The 22,202-nt window shown below is 43.8% G+C and overlaps 1 protein-coding gene across 1 annotated transcript in view; it reads right to left on the bottom strand.

Moving 5' to 3' along the window:
- LAMB4 (laminin subunit beta 4) overlaps positions 1-22,202 on the bottom strand; it is a 109,778-nt gene that overhangs the window by 66,977 nt on the left and 20,599 nt on the right. Inside the window, exons 5-11 of the mRNA XM_027574784.2 lie at positions 14,201-14,274; positions 12,931-13,119; positions 11,872-11,935; positions 11,489-11,703; positions 10,335-10,455; positions 7,733-7,921; positions 1,955-2,134 (exon numbers count right to left, since the gene is read on the bottom strand). Coding sequence (XP_027430585.2) covers positions 1,955-2,134; positions 7,733-7,921; positions 10,335-10,455; positions 11,489-11,703; positions 11,872-11,935; positions 12,931-13,119; positions 14,201-14,274 — 1,032 coding nt within the window. The remainder of the gene's footprint in view (positions 1-1,954; positions 2,135-7,732; positions 7,922-10,334; positions 10,456-11,488; positions 11,704-11,871; positions 11,936-12,930; positions 13,120-14,200; positions 14,275-22,202) is intronic.

Genomic DNA, 22,202 nt, shown 5'->3' with positions numbered 1-22,202 from the left:
CTCCCTCCTCTTTCTCTGCCACGCACAGGCATCCCTGAGTTCTGCCTTTGTTGTGAAGGCTAAGAAATTTGCTAAGAGCAAGATACACGTTTCCCCTGCAGGAAAAACCACTGCTCGCGGAAACAACCCAAATGTCCATCGAATGATGAATGGATAGGCCGGTCATATGTGGAGTATCCACAACAATGGAATGTTGTTAAGCCATAAAAAGGAATGAAACATTGACACACACTGCAACATGGACGAACCTTGAAAACATGATGCTAAGGGAAAGAAGCCAGTCACAAAGGACCACATATTGGATGATTTCATTCGCATGAAATGTCCACAATGGGCAAATCTACAGAGACAGAAAGTGGACTCATGCTTGCCCAGGGCTGGGGGAATGGGGGTTGGGGAGGTGGTAGCTAAAGGCCATGGGGCTTCTTTACTTTTCTTAAGGTAAAATACATGTGACATAAAATTTACCATTTTAAATACACCCACACTGTTTTGCAACTAATCTCCAGGACTCGTCCATCATTTTGCAAAACTGAAACTCTATGCCCTTTAAACACCATCTCCACCCCTTCCGTCCTCCCCCAAGCCCTTGGCAACCACTACTTTGTGCTTCCATGGACTTGACTGCTTGAGGTACCTCATGGAAGTGGACTGATCATACAGTAGTTGTCCTTTTGTGACTGGCTTATTTCACTGAGCCGAACCTCCTCAAAGTCCGTCCATACTGTTGTATGTGTCAGAGCTTCCTTTTAAGGCTGAAGAATGTTCTGTTGTATGTATATGCCACGTTTTGCTTGCCCACTCATCTATGGCTGGACACTTGGATCGCTTCTACTTTTTGGCTATTGTGAATAATGCTGCTATATGAACAAGAGTGTACACATCTCTCCCATCTTTTGGGTAGAGAGCCAGAAGTAGGCTATAGGGTTTCTTTCTGGGGTAATGAAAATGTTCTAAAATTGATTATAGTGGTGGTAACACAACTCTGAATAGACTAGAAATCACTGAATTGTACTTCAAAGGGTGAATTTTATGGTATGTGAATTATATCTCACTGAAACTGTTACAAAAGAAAAAAATACCCCACAACATTTGGCCTATTCTGGGAAGGCATCAGGTCAATTCTGAGCCAGGGGAAACACTTGGGTGTGATGGGGATTGGCTTGACGATAAAATTCACTATCCTGGAATTTAATGTTGCCATTAAACTCCAGAAGAATGTAGGATTCTGCATGCTGTTCTCTAAACATGCAAATAATCTACAGTTCCTTATATGAGCAAAGACATAGAGCATGACACTGTGACCAAAGGGAAATTATTCCCCCAGGATTCCCTGGGGAATCTGCAGCTCTATGAGACCGCAGGCAACTCTAAATTTCTGTGATCCCGGGGCCAAGGGTCTCCCCATTTGGCCCCAGAAAACTCTGAGGTTCTTCCTATTTCCCCACAACCTCTCCCTTGGCTCTTTAATTTTTTTCTTCTCTTTGTCACAGAATATAGGACCAAATCCAGGAGGGGTATGAGAAGAAAGGGGAAAAGTAATTTTAAAGAAGGAAAAAGAAAAGAAACAACCACTTGAAGATTGCTTAAGAAGTCCTCAATCTATGCATAAATGCGTAATGTAATTTAACGGATTTGTATAAGAGAGTCCAAGTCCAGACCATTTTTCTAAAGGTTTCGCAACTTGGCATTAAATTTCTTGGCATTTTCCCATGTTTGCCCCAGTGAGGAAACGTGAGCGCCCCCTGCTGGTCCCTTATGATAATCTCAGCTAACCACCAAGAGAAAAATCACCAATTTACTAAAATTTGTGGGAGGTTTGTTTGCATCACTTTAGAAAACCCAGAGGCTGGCAATACCTTGGATGTTTACAATGACCGAATTTTAGGGCTGAAAGAGACAGCCCCAAGCTTTAAAACGCATCCGGGCTGGTGGACCGCCGCTGCCGACTTACGCTGACAACCCGCGGGGTCCGCGGCGCTCAGCCCGTGGTGGTTGGGCTTGCACTGGTCGCACTTGGCTCCTTCCACGTTCTCCTTGCACAAGCACTGGCCGGCCACAGTCCCCAAAGCAGGATCAGAGTGGCTCACACACATGCCACCCGATGAGGTCCCGTCTGGGTCACATTCACAAGCTGGGGACACAGACACGCATTATCTTAGTTAATTGCAAATTGCGGGAAACCTGAGATATAAACATAGCATTTTACTCACGTTATAACTATTTTATTTTGTTTAAATAATTAACTACGTTTAAACAACTAGACCAGTGGGCGAAGGCTGTTCAGAAATGTCTCCCAGATCTCCGGCTTTGGAAAATGCTGAACGATCCCATACATACATATGTGTATGCATATATGTATATATATATATATATATATATATATATATATATATATTTAAGGCTTTTAAGTGATTCTAAAGTAAGAGGATCAGAGGAAGACTGCTCTTATGAAAATTGGGTGTGAAGAGTACATTGATTAGTTTGCAGGGTGATGAAGACATTTTGGAGCTAGGTAGAGATGTTGATCGTACAACTTTGTGCTACTAAATTGTTGTTCATTTTAAAGTGGTTAATTTTATGTTATGTCAATTTCACCTCAATGAAAGAAAGATTAAAAGAAGAAAATAAGACTCCAAAGGTGAGAATGAAGTCTAGAGGCAAGTAAGCATGGGATGCTGTAATGAAATACACAATATATATACTTATATATATTACTTATATATTTATATATATTTATATACATATTTATATATTATTAATATATTAATTACATATATTATTTATGTATACATAAATACACAAATATACATATATATGTATATATAATCGAGGGTCATGAGAGAGTAAGAGAAAAAAACATATCTACCAAATCTCTGAAATCTGGTTAAGAAAGTAAGTCTGCCCTTCCCCATCACAGAAAATAAGGATAAATGCTAGCATTCTCTTTAATTCGTCCTGGAAGAAGCACCTTCAAGAAAGAAAGAGGGAGAATAGCAAGAAGGGTTTATATCACCGTTTCCTTTTTGGAAATCTGCGGGCACAGCAAAAGCTGGGATGAAGAGATTCTGCAAAATGAGATGGTCGCCTATCGCAAAGGAGCAACAAAAGCACCACCCCACCCCCCACCCCCTTTTCTGTTCAGGAGAAACTTGAAGGCTGTGGAAAAGGATGCTGATCGCACGACTAATTCCAGACGGGAGAAGTGATAAAAGGCAGAGAGTGATCTGACCATAAGGAAGAGCTCTCTGACAGTTAGAGCTGCCAGTAGAGCAGTGACCCCCCCCCAGTTTTGAGGGGTAGTGTCCAGGAGAGGTTGGAACAGCAGTTGATGTAGCTTTGGTAGAGAGGACAAGTCTGCAGGTAGATAATCAGATGACCACCGGCGTCTCTCGTAGCCTCGTGGGGCTGGGTTTCCAAGGGATGCCACTTTTAAGGAATGCAATAAAGATTTTAAAAAATGAATATCCTGATTCTAAGAAATAATTATATTCACATTCATACAGTTTTACTTTGGAGGAATAAAAACAAACCCCTTCAATCTAAAGCCATGTTATGTATGTTTATATAACACCCATTCAGGTTAGTGAGTTTGGTGGAAAAAACCTAGTCGTTTGGGGTATTGAAGCAAATATGTGGTTTGTCTGACAGAATCTTTAGATTTTCAACTGTTATTGGATTGTGACTGGTAATAAAATCTTATTACGGAAAAACAGCATTTGGTTCTGTTTAGTCTGGGGAAAACCAGAAGAAGCCCAATAAAATTTCTCGGCATCACACAACTTAACTCCAGCAAACTCACATTATCAGTGGTTGAATCTACCAAATCTTTGTGTCTTTTCCTGTATCACATTTGACTGTGTTTTAATCACAGAAGACTTAAAATTGGTCATCCCTTAGGCCTGGAATCTGATTATATAAATATTTAGGCTCAAACAAGGACAATTCAGAGAAAATTTATGTGAGACTGCTGGTCAGTCTTAATAAATGTCATTTGTACACACATAATCCCACACACATAAACATGTGTTTAGGGAAACTGGGGAGTCTCATGGAAGTTGTTTTACAAGCTCCTCATTTGCCTTTCCTTACAAAAAAACAAAACAGTTCCTTGTTTATAAAGAACGACTTCTTAATGTCATGTCTGGGTACTAGTTTTCTTAGTTTCCTTCAGAAGTGCCATCATTAATTCTAAGCAGTTTTTTTTTAAAAGATTTTATTTATTTATTTGAGTGAGAGAGCGAGCAAGAGCAAGTGAGAGCACAGCAGGGGGAGGGGCTGAGGGAGAAGCCCACTCGTTGCTGAGCAGGGAGCCTGGGATCATGACCTAAGCTGAAGGTAGACGCTTAGCTTACTGAGCCACCCAGGTGCCCCAATACTAAGTGGTTTTTAAGGAACAAGACTTTGGTTGATGTGACTATCTGGCTTAGTTACTTCTAGTCTCTTCCCAGAGTCCTAGATTATCTGTTTCAAAACATTATTATTTCCCCCTGATTCTACGTAAGAGAGCAATTTCTTCTTCTTTTATAAATGAATAGAGTTTAAAATATTAATAAAATGTGTGCGTGTGTGTGTGTGTTGTGTGTGTGTGTAAGGCAGTGGGGGTGGATTATAGATTCTGGTAAAAAAGATGTAGGACACTTAGGACACTGATTTAAAGAAATGTTTTTTCTAAGAATTCAGTTCTTTGTATCAATTTTAAACAGGTCATGTAAGGGAAAATGTTATGCAGTCAGGTACCTACTAAGTTATCTTTCCTTATAACATTTTTAAATTTAAATTCAATTAATTAACATATATTATGGTTTCAGAGGTACAGGCCTGTAATTCATCAGTCTTATATAATATCCAGTGCTCATTACATCACATGCCCTCCTTAATGTCCATCACCCAGTTACCCCATCCCTCCACCCCCCACTAAGTAATCTGAAAAAAAACTTCATTTATGCTTTTCCTACATTGTGAGGATTTAAAGTTTGAAACCTAGGATGTTGTATACATTCAGGTGGCTATGAATTACTTCTGTATATGACTTTATTTTATGTGTTATATAAAGTTTGAAGTTGTAGTTTTATAGCAAACCCCTCCCCCCAAAATAATAAGATATTGATGATATCGCCTAAGAAGCAGGATTTCTGGGTCTTGGGAGAGGCAACTTTCCACAGGCCCTGGGCATCCAAACGTTTTTTGCTGAGTATGGCAACAATGCAAGGCCCTGACTGCTCTTCACCAGGGCCATTTCTAAAGGTTGTGTTTTCAGCAAGCTACCTTGAGGGATGAGGTAACTTCTTCCCCTGGACAAAGAACAGGCATGCTTCCCCTTGCTATAAAAGCAATGAATCCCCCAAGCTCAGTGTTCCTTGGCTGTGGCATAAACTCATTAGGTATGCGGGATCCACCTGGCATCCTTTGAATTGCCCCATGGGACTCAGGGCTTAGGGACATGGGAACATACACCAATACAAGCATCTTGTTGCTTGTTGTGTCATGGGTAATGAAGTCCTTTGTCTTTCACCCAGGGGTTTCAGGTCTTCCGCCAGCATCCATGAAACAGCAACAAGCTCCTTGTCAGTCTGCTAGTAGAGTAAAACCTCAGACCCAGGAACTGGCACGTGGTATTGGAAATCAAGTTGGAGTATTTATCTATGCAGTAATCGACAGCAGTGCTGGGATTGGAGTGAGACAAGCAAGGTGCCTAGGGTGTAAAACTTAAGGAGGTGCTCACTGCCAGGTTAGTGCAAATGGCAGGTGTCAACCCCATGCTTACGTCACTCAGAGAGAGACAGAGAGACCTTCCTGAAGTGTTGGGACCTGGGTGCTTGGCTTGTCTCGCTCTAGTCTCATTCTTGCAGGGACGTTCAAATGAAAATAATGATGAGATAACTTTTCATTAGCAAAAATTGAAGTGTGACAAAACCCGGGGTTGGCCAAGACACAGAGCAATGGGAATGCTGGCATGCTGCTGGTGCAGGTGTTAACTGGTACCCCCACTTAGGGAACAAAGCAGTGTCATGTAATCGACTTGACAAAGTTCATACCCTATGGTCCAGTAATTCCACTTCTCCGTATGGGTCTTAGGGGCAGGATTCGTGCATGTGCACAAGGCCACATATACAAGAATTTTTTTGAAGCATCAAAAGAAAAATGGCCAGATAGGTTTTGTCATACTTAGAGGAAGAAAGAGTGCTATACATATATTACATACAGATATTAAAACTGGAGACTGAGGGCTGCCTGATATGGACAAATTTCAAAAATATAATGTTGAACAAAATAATGAAGGACACATACAGTGGGATACCATTTATCTGAAATTTGAAAAAATGCCAACATATATTGTTTGTATACAAGAACCTATGAAAGTGTAAAAGCTGGCATTGCAATGATAATTGCCAAATATGTGAGGTTTATCCCAGGAAAGAGGGTAACAAATGGGTCAAGTGTGCGCCTGGGTCCCCAGCAGCATCCGTAGTGCTTATTAAGGTCCTGATAAATGATAGCGTAAGATATGTTTTGACATGGCTGCGGGTGGGCATAAGGGTGCTTATTATATTATTCTCTATTATTTGTATATGCATAACATATTCTATTTTTAAAAGTTGAGATTAAGGACAAAATGAAAGATTTTTAAAGATTAAAAAAAATAAAAGAAGCAAGGTGGGGTGCCTGGGTGGCTCAGTCAGGTAAGCCACCGACTCTTGGTTTCAGCTCAGGTCATGGTCTCAGGGTCATGAGATTGAGCCAAGCATCGGGCTCCACGCTCAGCACGGAGTCTGCTTAAGACTCTCTCCCTCTCCCTCTGCCCCTCCTGCTCGGGTTCTCTCTCTCTCTAACGTAAATAAAATGAATCTTAAAAAGCTGCAGCAGCAGCAGGTAATGTTAGCTTATCAGCAAAACTGAATTGTCTACAGCCAGACAAATGTTGCAGCCAATTTCACTATGGATCTTCCTCGACTTCCTCGACATCATAAGCCGAAAATTTCTTAAGTCGAAAATATATTTACTACATCTAACCGACCAAACATCATGGCTTAGTCTAGCCTGCCTTAGCAGTGCTGACAACACTCACACTGGCTGACAGTTGGGCAAAATCATCCGACACACAGCCTGTTGTATAACGGAGCGTTGCCTGTCTCGTGTAATCTACTGACTACCGTACTGAAAGCGACAGAGTGGCTGTGTGGGAACAGAATGGCTGTGGGCAGTTTATTGGCTGCAGACCCTCCTGACCAGCGGCACTGACTGGGAGCTGCCCCGCCCAGCATGGGGAGAGAGGGTCGTCCCCTTTCCGCTAGGCTGGGGAAAGATCCAAGTTCAAAATCCCAAGTACGTTTCTACGGAATACCTGTTGCGCCGGCACGGTGGAGCCAGCCGGCCCCGGTAAGCCGGGCGACTGCGGTCGGCTACTTGCCCCCGCTGACCTCCAGCACACCCGGGTGTCCGCAGCTTCCTCTGAAACCACGCGCCCACCGCTGGCTCAATCCAGCATAGTTTCCTCATTCACCAGGGGCTAACAGTACGGACCCGGATCATTCCGCCCAAACTGGGCTGAGAACCGAAGCTCTTGGAGCTGCAGAGCTTTGGCGAGCCCCCACCCCAACCCCCCGGCCCCTAACCCCGGCGCTCTGGGCATGCTGCGCAACCGAGCGGGGGGCTGGCGGTGCAAGGGAGGCCTCTCCATCAGCCTCTGCTCACACGCATGGGACAGATAGGCCCGCGGCCGGGGACTCACGGATGCACGCGTGAGGATCGGACATGGCCTTGAGCGCGTCCCTGTAGAAGAGGGGTCTGCAGCGGTCACAGTGCTGCCCCTCGGTGTGGTGGCGGCAGTCCTCGCACACGCCCCCGCTGCGGCCGCCGCTCCGCACGTACGCCATCATGTCGAAGTGACAGCGGTCAGCGTGGCTGTTGCAGCGACAAGCTGAGGAAGGAGACGGGCTATGAGAGATTGGCTGAGGTCTGGGGGACACCGAGCAGCTGGGCCGCGCCAATCACCGCAGCCCTCCTGCCTCTCCATCTCCCGCCACTACCCCGCCTTGTTAGAGATACACCAAGTATGCACAGATCAGTTTTTTTTAAAGATTGTATTTATTTGAGAGAGTGAGCACTGGAGTACAAGCTGCGGGGAGAGGCGGGGTGGGGGGGCGGGGAGAGGCGGGGCGGGGGGCCGGGGAGAGGCGGGGTGGGGGGCCGGGGAGAAGCGTACTCCGCGCTGAGCAAGGAGCCGGATGGGGGACTCAATCCCAGGACCCTGAGCCCAAGCAGACCCTTAACCCACTGAGCCCCGGTGGCGCCCCCAGGACACACAGATTAAAACAGGTGCTTTCACTAGTGGGTATTTACCCTAAAGATACAAATGTAGGGACCCGAAGGGGTACGTGCACCCTGATGTTTATAGCAGCAATGTCCACAATAGCCAAGCTGTGGAAAGAGCCAAGATGCCCATCGACAGATGAACGGCTAAAGAAGATGTGGTCCATATACACAATGGAATATTATGCAGCCATCAAAAGGAATGAGATCCTGCCATTTGCAACAACGTGGATGGAACTGGAGGTTGTTATGCTGAGTGAAATAAGTCAATCACAGAAAGACATGTATCATATGACCTCACTGATATGAGGAATTCTTAATCTCAGGAAACAAACTGAGGGTTGCTGGAGTGGGGGTGGGGTGGGAGGGATGGGGTGGCTGGGTGATAGACATTGGGGAGGGTATGTGCTATGGTGAGCGCTGCAAATTGTGCAAGACTGTTGAATCACAGATCCATACCTCTGAAACAAATAATGCAATATATGTTAGGAAAAAAAAGAAGAAGATAGCAGGAGGGGAAGAATGAAGGGGGTAAATCAGAGGGGGAGACGAACCATGAGAGACAATGGACTCTGAAAAACAAACTGAGGGTTCTAGAGGGGAGGGGGGTGGGGGGATGGGTTAGCCTGGTGATGGGTATTAAAGAGGGCACGTTCTGCATGGAGCACTGGGTGTTATGCACAAACAATGAATCATGGAACACTACATCACAAACTAATGATGTAATGTATGGTGATTAACATAACAATAAAAAATTTAAAGAAAAAAACCCAGGTGCTTTCAAAGGATCTTCCTAGTGCTCTGATTCTGCTCATATTCTCTGTAAAATGTGCTCCCTGTGTTTAATATTTGTGTTTTTTTTATATCAAATAAACAAAAGTAAATCATTTGGGTGATCCAGAAGGCCTAGGGTGCACCTTGTTTTCCAGTAAAGAATACTTTTACTGACTCAGGCTTTGTAAACTTGAATTTTTATATCCCATGTTCTGTGGGTCCAGAGATCCTCAGATAAGATGTCCAAGCTGGGCCCCCACCTGCTTCTCCACCTCCATGGGCAGAAGAGCTGGAAGGGCGGATATAGGTCACTCTCATCCCATCTGGGGCTCAGCCAGAGCAACAGAGGGAAAGGACTTTGTCTTGGTGGTAAAGTCTGTGCTGTGTGCCTTGCTGGGGTTTCCCTGTAAATAGCAAAATCTCAGGCTCTGTTTTGCTGGGTCTGCCCGCTGTGACTCTCATGGATGGGACATTTTCATGAGAACTCTTCCCTCACATCCTAACCCCCCTTCCCCGTCTGGGAAAAGAAACTGAGTAACAAGTTTGTATGGAAGTTCATCAAAATTCAGAGGCCATGAACACCTTACAAGAAAACCCTCTACCTTATTAGCCTATTTTATAAAAAATACAATAGCCTGTCAGACTCGGTCCTTGTCCTCATCTCTCCTGACATATGTGTTTAAGATCCAGTTCATGAGGGGCGCCTGGGTGGCTCAGTCAGTTAAGCATCTGCCTTCGGCTCAGGTCATGATTCTGGGGCCCTAGGATCGAGCCCCATATCGTGCTCCTTGCTCAGCAGGAAGCCTGCTTCTCCCTCTCCCCCTGCTGCTCCCCCTGCTTGTGCTCTCTCTCTGTCAAATAAATAAAATCTTAAAAAAAAAAAAAGATCCAGTTCATGGAATGTATGAGTATTCAGGAAAACGGTAGGGATCTCTGTACCAAACCTGGTATTCACCAGATCCTGGACCAGCCCTGTCCCCACTGATAGTACCGTGACATGGCTCTGCCCCTCCTCCGGAAAGTGACCACATGACGTGCATGTTGTTTCAGTGTGTAAATTAATGTTCATGTTTGGTGTGAAGACTTGAGAAGTTGGAGGTCATGGGAAACATCAGGATATCCCACAGCCAGAGCCGGAGCCACAGGTCCATTACCCCTGTCACCTGCAGCCCCACTGAAATGAACTCAGTGGTCTTTGAGGCGGTGCAGAGCACACTGGGTCCAGGCTGAGGATGTTCCCCGCGTACCTCTGCACGTGCTGTCCTGGTGGCCTGCTCCTGGCCTCCACGGAGCGTCATGGAAGAAGTCCCTGCACCTCTCACAGTTCGGGCCGTCTGTATGGTGCTGACAGACGCAGCGACTGTGAACCTGCGTGGGTGTGAAAGGGGACTTTGCTTGGAGGATGCTGGGGTTCATTACGTGGAAAGTGAACTAGCAGGTCGGGCGCCTCTCAGTGTTCCTGGCTAGTGACGGCACCAACCTTGACTAGCTTTTGTTATTTGCTTAACCAGCCCTAAAATTTTGAAAAAATTTAAGGTGTTTGGGACACACATTTTTTGGCATTTCTGAGTTCTGCTTTTAAGACAACATATTGCAGCCCGCAGCACAAGGAGAGACAGAATGGGGAGTGTGTGTGCACGTGTGTGTGTGTGTGTGTGTGTGTGCGCGCATGCACGGGGGTGGCTGAGGAGCATAGGGAAAAGAGGGAATTAGAAAACAAAGAAACTGGAGAAAAATGTGTGATTCTCTTGGCTTTTCCACAAAATGCCCTGTATGTCCAAGTTCAAAGAGACACGTTTTATTTCTAGGGAAATATGAGTTGGCTGACAGGAAAGCATCCCACCTTGTCTGGCTAATATTTTAAAATTATTTCACGGACACACCCTTGGGACTTGGCGTAAAAATACAATTATTCTACTACATCACTCTTTGAAGCCTCGTCCCAAAGCATGGAAGAGATCAGTGCTAGGAATAGTCATTCCCAGGGCAAGAATGTTACTTGGAGTGGCCATTTTGACAGCGACAGATTTTAGTCAAACACCCTGGCACAGAGTACAGGCTTTCTCATACAAGAGACCTTCAAGGCATTTTTGTGGGACCATGGGTCCTCACCACCAAAGCTCCATTCCCGAAAAAGCCAAATAAAACAAAAAGAGAGCAAGATGGGCTCCTGTGAAATCATAAATGATAAATGCTATTCATTAATTAATACCAAAGGCCCCCCCGGCCCCCTGGCTCCCCCAGCTGGTCTGTCAGGCCAGGTTGAATGACACCTGCCCCCACACAAAGCTGTCACTTCGATGGTGGACCCCCTGTAGAGAGTCTGGTCTATATCCAGCAGCAGCACAGTGCAGGAAAGGTAAGGGAACCAGGTGCCCCTTGGGATTGCTCAGTAACTCACCATTCCGGTGGGGCTGAAACGCGTCTCCCGCACTTTCTGCGCCGGGCCACATTCGCTGGCGTGGCCATTACAAAAACATCTGCCCCGCACCACCATCTTATACAGAGCATAGTAGTAGTTATCAAGGGACTCCTTTTCCCTCCTTCCCAGCAAAGTATCCCCCAGGGTATGGAGTTTGGTGAAGTTTATCCTCAGGTTTGTTAATGTCACAAGGTCTAGAGAAAGGAAAAGAGCAAAGCAAAGCACACTTAGGAGGCATCAGGTCAAGGCGCTCTCCTGGTCTGACATCCCCTTAATGGACTATGGACCCGCAGTGACAAGGAACACTCCTAATATGAAATTTTAGAAAAGGAATTGGTGCACAAACGGAGAGCGACTCATACCCTGGATGTAGGGGCTGTAAGGGTTTTCTATTTCAAAGCTGGGATCCAGAACTTTTAAAACGACCTGTAAAACAAATATAGGTAAATGTATAAGCATCCTACCCAAAACAGCGTTGTTAAATATAGTCTCAAAGAAGAGATCCTGACCTTACAAAAGGGCTGAGTCATTGCCTCCCTCGGTGGCGTAGGATGCAGATTATTATTTGGGTTCGCACATGAATAAAAGTCCCAAGAATGAAAATGAATGAAAGATCTTAAACAGTCATTCTGGTTCTTTATGCCCAAGTGGTCCGTGACAGCAGAAGCTCTGATAGCTCCTGCCTGGGGTTGGGGTGGAGGGATGGGGTCACAGTTCAGCAGGTCATCATCCATCTGGATCTGGCAGGGGAATTCTAGAGCTGCCTTCTGCTGCCAATTCTTTCATTCTACCTGATAAAATAATACTGCCCAACCTACTGCCCAACCTCACTCCTGCCCTGACCCTCTGCCAGTCACCAGCTTTGCTCAGAGGAAGCTCCTGGCAGATTCCAGCTGGGTGGTGGTTTACAGAGCATGGAGAGAACACAGCTAAACCAGGGCTGCTGCTAGCCTAGAGCAAGGGTTAGAAACAGATGCTCCTTCCTCTGGGGGCCCTGTGCCCCGGCACCCAGCCTGGGGTCTCAGTCCCCGCTCACCCTCAGCTGGGCACTCATGTGCAGAATTATTTTTCTTTTCTTTCTTACATAGGCTCCATGCCCAGCATGGAGCCCAACAAGGGGCTTGAACTCATGACCCTGAGATCAAGACCTGAGCTGAGATCAAGAGTCAGACGCGCAACTGACGGAGCCACCCAGGTGCCCTGTGCAGTTATTTCCTATAAGTTATTTACTATTTATCTGAGTTCGAAACGAATGCAGGACTCATTTCAATTTAGACACGTTCATTCTTAAAAAACAACAACAACAACAGCTTAAGTTCTATTTCAGTAAACACTACCTAAGTTGTTTTCATTTAAATGAACCACAGTAGCAAAAAAAAGGTTTAATTTCTATCAGAGAAATCCAAGAAAGGAAAGGCTACCTCGCCACCAGTGGAGGGTTCAATATCCGAATATCTGGAGTCACAAACAAGGTCTCCCACTCCCTGGGCCTGGCCCGATGTGATATTGGGAAAGGAAGCAGCACAGTCTTTTGCAAAATATCTGAGTACTTTCCAGGTGTGTCCATAGTCTGTGGAGCGTTCAACTAACATCGCAGCAGGCCGAAAAGTCTAGAAAAACATGAAGTAAACTTGTAATGCTTCACAAAGGCAGATTTCATTATCCACTTCAGACTGAACATTTATATTTCCTAATCTCCATTTTTCAAACTTTATTTGTATCTTTGAAAATCTATCATATAATGAACACACAGAAATCTCTTTCCAATCAGAGGGCAAGCTTTCATGAACATATACTGTGCCTCGCATCTGGTTCTGTTTAAAAGATGTGTATGGGCTGTGTGAATTATTCATTGAAGAAGGAGAGCATGTCAATTTTTAAAAAGCAATGTGATTGATATTTTACAGCGATTTACACGTGGTTTTCTTTGACAAGAACACTTTTCTCTGGCAAACTCCTTTAAGATCTATCAGAAAACTTATTCTGATTCCTCAGAGCAGAGTTCACCCCCTTAAGGAGCCCACCAGCATTCTGAACATATGTCAGTTCCTGCACTTACCATTTTGTATTATGATTTTAAATCTCTATGTATGTTTGTATCCTTTACTAGACGGTGAGCCCTCTGAGGGCAAACACTTGTGGGGCACTGTTTTTCATTTTTTATTACTATAAGTCAGCTTCCAGCCTGATGACAAAATTAGAATTTTGATGAATGATTTGGGAATGACTAGAGCACAGGATTTCTCTGGCATCTAACTATCCTTAGTAAAGACCCTTTCATTTTTCTGCCTCTTTTGATCTCAACCTTTCTGTAGTTCCCTGAATGATTTCCACTTCCTGCATTTTTCTCCTTAAAAATATTTTTCTAGTTCTTGCAGTCCCTATCACCCCAGTGCTTGGAGTTTTCCTTCCTGCTCTATCTTGTATGATTTCTGTCTTTCTTTTCTTTTCTTTTTTTTTTTTTTTGGTTGAACATCTAAGTCATTAATTAATGAGCAGTGGGGTTCTTGTTCGTTTGTTTTGTTTTGTTTTGTTTTGTTTTCCACTCAGGAACCAACACCGAAATGACAAAGCTTGAGCAGAGATTTACAAAGCTTTCTGTGCTCTGCCAGGAAGAAAGGAAGTGAAATCCCAGGCAAGCCCAGCATTTCGTAGGTCGATAGAGGGGGCAGCAAGCCCACACATCTGTACCTTGAAGGTCAGAATGAGGTGGCTGAACTGAAATAATGCCTCTAGGTCCAATCTGATGCTGACATGGTCAAGACCTAAAGAAAAATCCAGAAAGAAGAAAATCAATGATTTCGAGAGACCCCTATTTATCACATTAATCCCTCCCTGTGGCTTGTCTGTAATAAAGCCCTTTGAAATCGGATGTCTGGGGATCCACACTCTTTCCTGGTATTGTCCAGTGGTTTCCCATGACACTCCATGTGCAGAAGGTCTACTTGAGAGCAATATAGGGTTTACCCAGACTGTGCCCACATTCATGTTATGGTGGCTGTGCACACGGCCACTGGGTGGCAGTATCATGTCCCACCAAGGGACTTCCGGGACGTTCCCATAGGTGGACTTATGTCCTTGAACTTACCTCCTGACTGCGCGTAACCCTGAGCTAGCAAGCCAGACAGAGCCTGGTAAAAATCGACACACCCTGTTCTTCCAGCAGCTGCTTAATGATCACTTGGACTAGTTTTATTGTCACTTAGCATAAAACACAGCCTGAGATAGTCCCCTTGGAGTAAGGATCTGCGGCTCCTCCATGACTGAGGAGAAGAAAGAAGTAGCCTGGCCCAGACTTTGCACTGAGATAGTCAGCAGCCATTCACCTCCAGCCTGGATGTGGAGGATGGCCCCAGCCTGGACGGAACAGAAGCCCTGATCACGCTAGAGTAGCCCTGTCCAGTTGAAATAGTAGTCACATGCGTCATTTAAGATTTTCTAGCAGCCACACTTAAAGAAGTATGAATAAGCAGGTGAAACTAATTTTAATCTATTGAACCCAAAATATAAAAAGCAGTCTCATTTCAACATGTGGTCAACATTTAAAAAAAATTAATAGTGCTTTCCTTTTTTTTATTTTTTATTGTTATGTTAATCACCATACATTACATCATTAGTTCTTGACGTAGTGTTCCATGATTCATTGTTTCTGCATAACACCCAGTGCTCCACGCAGAATGTGCCCTCTTTAATACTCATCACCAGGCTAACCCATCCCCCCACCCCCCTCCCCTCTAGAACCCTCAGTTTGTTTTTCAGAGTCCATCGTCTCTCATGGTTCGTCTCCCCCTCCGACTTACTCCCCTTCATTCTTCCCCTCCTGCTATCTTCTTCTTTTTCTTTTTTCTTAACATATGTTGCATTATTTGTTTCAGAAGTACAGATCTGTGATTCAACAGTCTTGCACAATTTGCAGCGCTCATCATAGCACATACCCTCCCCAATGTCTATCACCCAGCCACCCCATCCCTCCCATCCCCCACCACTCCAGCAACCCTCAGTTTGTTCCTGAGATTAAGAATTCCTCATATCAGTGAGGTCATATGATACATGTCTTTCTGTGATTGACTTATTTCACTCAGCATAACACCCTCCAGTTCCATCCACGTCGTTGCAAATGGCAAGATCTCATTCCTTTGATGGCTGCATAATATTCCATTGTGTATATATACCACATCTTCTTTATCCATTCATCCGTCGATGGACATCTTAGCTCTTTCCAAAGTTTGGCTATTGTGGACATTGCTGCTATAAACATTGGGGTGCACATACCCCTTCGGATCCCTACATTTGTATCTTTGGGGTAAATACCCAGTAGTGCAATTGCTGGATCGTATGGTAGCTCTATTTTCAACTGTTTGAGGAACCTCCATACTGTTTTCCAGAGCGGTTGCACCAGCTTGCATTCCCACCAACAGTGTAGGAGGGTTCCCCTTTCTCCGCATCCCCGCCAACATCTGTCGTTTCCTGACTTGTTCATTTTAGCCATTCTGACGGGTGTGAGGTGGTATCTCATTGAGGTTTTGATTTGGATTTCCCTGATGCCAAGTGATGTGGAGCACTTTTTCATGTGTCATGTGTCTGTTGGGAATTAAATGTCTTCTTTGGAAAAATGTCTGTTCCTGTCTTCTGCCCATTTCTTGATTGGATTATTTGTTCTTTGGGTGTTGAGTTTGATAAGTTCTTTATAGATTTTGGATACTAGCCCTTTATCTGATATGTCATTTGCAAATATTTTCTCCCATTCTGTCGGTTGTCTTTTGGTTTTGTGGACTGTTTCTTTTGCTGCGCAAAAGCTTTTTATCTTGATGAAATCCCAATAGTTCATTTTTGCCCTGGCTTCCCTTGCCTTTGGCGATGTTTCTAGGAAGAAGTTGCTGCGGCTGAGGTCGAAGAGGTTGCTACCTGTGTTCTCCTTTAGGATTTTGATGGACTCCTGTCTCACGTTTAAGTCTTTCAACCATTTGGAGTCTATTTTTGTGTGTGGTGTAAGGAAATGGTCCAGTTTCATTCTTCTGCATGTGGCTTTCCAATTTTCCCAACACCATTTGTTGAAGAGACTGTCTTTTTGCCATTGGACATTCTTTCCTGCTTTGTCAAAGATTAGTTGACCGTAGAGTTGAGGGTCCATTTCTGGGCTCTCGATTCTGTTCCATTGATCTATGTGTCTGTTTTTGTGCCAGTACCATACTGTCTTGATGATGACAGCTTTGTCATAGAGCTGGAAGTCCGGAATTGTGATGCCGCCAGCTTTGCTTTGCTTTTTCAATATTCCTCTGGCTATTCGGGGTCTCTTCTGGTTCCATACAAATTTTAGGATTATGTGTTCCATTTCTTTGAAAAAAGTGGATGGTATTTTGATGGGGATTGCATTGAATGTGTAGATTGCTCTAGGTAGCATTGACATCTTCACAATGTTTGTTCTTCCAATCCACGAGCATGGAACGTTTCTTTGTGTCTTCTTCAATTTCTTTCATGAGTATTTTATAGTTTTCTGAGTACAGATCCTTTGCCTCTTTGGTTAAATTTATTCCTAGGTATCTTATGGTTTTGGGTGCAATTGTAAATGGGATCAAATCCTTGATGTGTCTCTCTTCTGTCTTGTTGTTGGTGTATAGGAATGCCACTGATTTCTGTGCATTGATTTTATATCCTGCTACTTTAGTGAATTCCTGTATGAGTTCTAGCAGTTTTGGGGTGGAGTCTTTTGGGTTTTCCACATACAGTATCATATCATCTGCAAAGAGTGAGAGTTTGACTTCCTCTTTGCCGATTTGGATGCCTTTGATTTCTTTTTGTTCTCTGATTGCTCTGGCTAGGAATGTTGAATAGCAGTGGTGATAGTGGACATCCCTGCCGTGTTCCTGACCTTAGGGGAAAGCTCTCAGCTTTTCCCATTGAGAATGATATTCGCTGTAGGGTTTTCATAGATGGCTTTTATGATATTGAGGTATGTACCCTCTATCCCTATACTCTGAAGAGTTTTGATCAAGAAAGGATGCTGTACTTTGTCAAATGCTTTTTCTGCATCTATTGAGAGGATCATATGATTCTTGTTCTTTCTTTTGTTAATGTATTGTATCACGTTGATTGATCTGCGGATGTTGAACCAGCCTTGCAGCCCAGGGATAAATCCCACTTGGTCATGGTGAATAATCCTTTTAATGTACTGTTGGATCCTATTGGCTAGTATTTTGGTGAGAATTTTTGCATCCATGTTCATCAAGGATATTGGTCTGTAATTCTCCTTTTTGATGGGGTCTTTGTCTGGTTTTGGGATCAAGGTAATGGTGGCCTCATAAAATGTTTGGAAGTTTTCCTTCCATTTCTATTTTTTGGAACAGTTTCAGGAGAATAGGTATTAATTCTTCTTTAAATGTCTGATAGAATTCCCCTGGGAAGCCATCTGGCCCTGGGCTTTTGTTTCTTGGGAGATTTTTGATGACTGCTTCAATTTCCTTAGTGGTTATAGGTCTGTTCAGGTTTTCTATTTCTTCCTGGTTCAATTTTGGTAGTTGATACATCTCTAGGAAGGCACCCATTTCTTCCAGGTTATCTAATTTGCTGGCATAGAGTTGCTCATCATATGTTCTTATAATTGTTTGTATTTCTTTGGTGTTGGTTGTGATCTCTCCTCTTTCATTCATGATTTTGTTGATTTGGGTCATTTCTCTTTTCTTTTTGATCAGTCTGGCCACGGGTTTATCAATCTTGTTAATTCTTTCAAAGAACCAGCTCCTAGTTTCGTTGATCTGTTCTACTGTTGTTTTGGTTTCTATTTCATTGATTTCTGCTCTCATCTTTATTATTTCTCTTCTCCTGCTGGGTTTAGGCTTTATTTGCTGTTCTTTCTCCAGCTCCTTTAGGTGTAGGGTTAGGTTGTGTATTTGAGACCTTTCTTGTTTCTTGAGAAAGGCTTGTATTGCTATATACTTTCCTCTCAGGACTGCCTTTGCTGTATCCCAAAGATTTTGAACAGTTGTGTTTTCATTTTCATTGGTTTCCATGAATTTTTTTAATTCTTCTTTAATTTCCTGGTTAACCCATTCATTCTTTAGTAGGATGCTCTTTAGCGTCCATGTATTTGAGTTCTTTCCGACTTTCCTCTTGTGATTGAGTCTAGTTTCAAAGCATTGTGGTCTGAAAACATACAGGGAATGATCCCAATCTTTTGGTACCAGTTGAGACCTGATTTGTGACCTAGGATGTGATCAATTCTGGAGAATGTTCCATGGGCACTAGAGAAGAATGTGTATTCCATTGCTTTGGGATGGAATGTTCTGAATATGTCTGTGAAGTCCATTTGGTCCAGTATGTCATTTAGAGTCTTTATTTCCCTGTTGATCTTTTGCTTAGATGATCTGTCCATTTCAGTGAGGGGGGGTGTTAAAGTCCCCCACTATTATTGTATTGTTGTCAATGTATTTCTTCACTTTTGTTATTAATTGCCTTATATAATTGGCTGCTCCCATTTTAGGCGCATAGATATTTACAATTGTGAGATCTTTTTGTTGGATAGACCCTTTAAGTAGGATATAGTGTCCTTCCTCATCTCTTATTACAATCTTTGTTTTAAAATCTAGTTTGTCTGATATAAGGATTGCCACCCCAGCTTTCTTTTGGTGTCCATTAGCATGGTAAATGGTTTTCCACCCCCTCACTTTCAATCTGGGGGTGTCTTTGGGTCCAAAATGAGTCTCCTGCAGACAGCATATTGATGGGTCTTGTTTTTTATTCCAATCTGATAGCCTGTGTCTTTTGATTGGGGCACTTAGCCCATTTACATTCAGGGTAACTATTGAAAGGTATGAATTTAGTGCCGTTGTATTGCCTATAAGGTGACTGTTACTGTATATTGTCTGTGTTCCTTTCTGATCTATGCTGCTTTTAGGCTCTCTCTTTGCTTAGAGGACCCCTTTCAATATTTCTTGGAGGGCTGGTTTTGTGTGTGCAAATTCCTTTAGTTTTTGTTTGTCCTGGAAGCTTTTTATCTCTCCTTTTATTTTCAATGACAGCCTAGCTGGATATAGTATTCTTGGCTGCATATTTTTCTCGTTTAGTGCTCTGAAGATATCATGCCAGTCCTTTCTGGCCTGCCAGGTCTCTGTGGATAGGTCTGTTGCCAATCTAATGTTTCTACCATTGTAGGTTACATATCTCTTCTCCCGAGCTGCTTTCAGGATTTTCTCTTTGTCTCTGAGACTCGTAAGTTTTACTATTAGATGTCGGGGTGTTGACCTATTTTTATTGATTTTGAGAGGGGTTCTCTGTGCCTCCTGGATTTTGATGCCTGTTTCCTTCCTCACATTAGGGAAGTTCTCTACTATTATTTGCTCCAATATACCTTCTGCCCCTCTCTCTCTTTCTTATTCTGGGATCCCAATTATTCTAATGTTGTTTCGTCTTATCGTATCGCTTATCTCTTGAATTCTGCCCTCGTGATCCTGTCGTTGTTTCTCTTTTTCTCAGCCTCTTTATTTTCCAACATTTGGTTTTCTATATCGCTGATTCTCCCTTTTGCCTCATTTATCCTAGCAGTTAGTGCCCCCATTTTTGATTGCACCTCATTAATAGCCTTTTTGATTTCGACTTGGTTAGATTTTAGTTCTTTTATTTCTCCAGAAAGCGTTTCTCTAATAATTTACACGGTTTTTTCAAGCCCAGCTAGTATCTTTAAAGTCATGATTCTGAACTCTAGGTCCGACATCGTACTAATGTCCGTATTGAGTAGGTCCCTGGCTGACGGGTACTATCTCTTGTTCTTTTTGCTGAGGTGATCTTTTTCATCTTGTCATTTTGTCCAGAGGAGAATAGATGAATGAGAGAACAAAATGCTAATAGGTTAACAACGTCCCCAGCAAATATACTGTATACAAACCAGAAAAGACCTGAAACCAGGGGAAAAGAAAGGGAAAGAAAGAAAAAAGAAAGAGAAAAGAAAGAAATAAAAAACAAAAAGAAAAAGATAAAAACAAAAACAGAACAATACAAAAAAAACCCGAATATGATCAAATATGATCAGGCTAGTGCATAGATCAGTGCCACACACTAGATTTTGGGCGTATTTTGGTCTCTTAGAAAAAAGTGCCTCCTAAAATTTTAAAGGAAGAAAGACTTATATATGTACAAAATAAGGGTTGATACAATGAAGGGATGGAAGATGACTGTAAAGATGAAAATTATAAAAGATTTTATAAAAGGAATTGATACGATAAGAAGTTGTTTGAAAAAAGAAAGATTTAAAAAAAAAAAGGGAGAGAATGTGATCAGGCAGGAGACTAGAACAAAGCCATACACTAGTGATTTAGGGTATATTTTGATCTGTTAGAAGAAACTGTATCTCAAAATTTTTAAAGAGAGAACAATTTATATATATATGCCAAAAATAAGGGTAACTACTATGAAAAATATGACTCTAAAAATGAAAATAAAAAATGTTTTTTTAAAAAAAGGGATTGATAAGATGTTGGTTGAAAAAAGGAAAAAGAAAAATTAAAAGAAAACAGTTGAAAAAATTAACTTTGAAAAACTAATGAATCATGGTATAAAGCCATTAATTCTATGTGCAGTATTCCCCTAGCGCTGGAGTTCTCCCGTTCTCCTTGTTCTCCTTGTTCGGTAAACTTGATCTTGGCTTGCTGGCTGTTCGTGCTGATCTTCTGGGGGAGGGGCCTGTTGCCGTGGTTCCCAAATGTCCTTGCCGGAGGCGGAATTGCCCCGCCCTTGTGGGCCCGAGCTAAGCAATCTGCTCGGGTTTGCTCTCAGGAGCTTTTGTTCCCTGCAAGCTCTCCGTACAGCCTTGGAGGACCAGGGTGAAAATGGTGGCCTCCCAATCTCCACCCGGAGGAGCCGAGAACTTGGGTCCCCGCTCCTCAGTGCGCCCCCAGAGAAAAGCAGTCACTCCCATCTCCCCGGTCTCCGGCCGCACTCCGTGCTCACCCGGCCTGTGACCGAGCATTTCTATCTCTGGCACCCGACCCCGTGTGGAGTCTCCAAACCCAGCAGATCCCTGCGGTGCGCTCCCGCGCCGCTCCTCCCGGGGGAGGAAGGGGAGTCTCCCCGGATCTGCCGCTTGTTGGATCCCTGCTGGAGGAGCAGTGGCCCGACTGGGCCGCGGATCACAGTTTATGACAACCCCAAGCTGAGAGCGCGCGCCTCGGCTCCGTCTCTGCAGCCGGCTTCCCCGCTCTGATACCTGGGAGCTCTGCCGCACTCAGGCACCCCCGGTCTCTCTGTGACCCCAAGGGTCCTGAGACCACACTGTCCCGCGAGGGTTCCACCTCCCGCTTAGCCACTGGAGCGACGTGCCTCAGCGGAGCCAACTTCTAAAAGGTCCGATTTTGTGCTCCGCGGCTCTAGCACTTGCCAGAAGCGGCCGGCGGAGGCCCCTCCCCCGCCGTCTATCCTCCCGAATATCGACTCGGATTCGCTTCTCCGCACGTCCTACCTTCCAGTATGTGGTCGCTTCTCTGTTCAGAGAGTTGTTGCTACTCTCCTCTTCCATCTCCTGTTGAGTTCGTAGGTGTTCAGAATGGTTTGATCCCTGTTCAGCTGAATTCCTGAGACCAGACGAAATCCAGGTCTCCTACTCCTGCGCCATCTTGCTTCTCTAGTGCTTTCTTTTAACTATTAACAATGTTTCATTTTTTCCAAACGAGATCTTAGAAATCTGGAATGGTTTCACACCGCGAGC

Source organism: Zalophus californianus, chromosome 12 (assembly GCF_009762305.2).
Source record: "Zalophus californianus isolate mZalCal1 chromosome 12, mZalCal1.pri.v2, whole genome shotgun sequence".
Taxonomy (NCBI): Eukaryota; Metazoa; Chordata; class Mammalia; order Carnivora; family Otariidae; genus Zalophus; species Zalophus californianus.
Note: the sequence above shows the minus strand (reverse complement) of the source record. Positions and strands in the feature narration are given on the sequence as shown.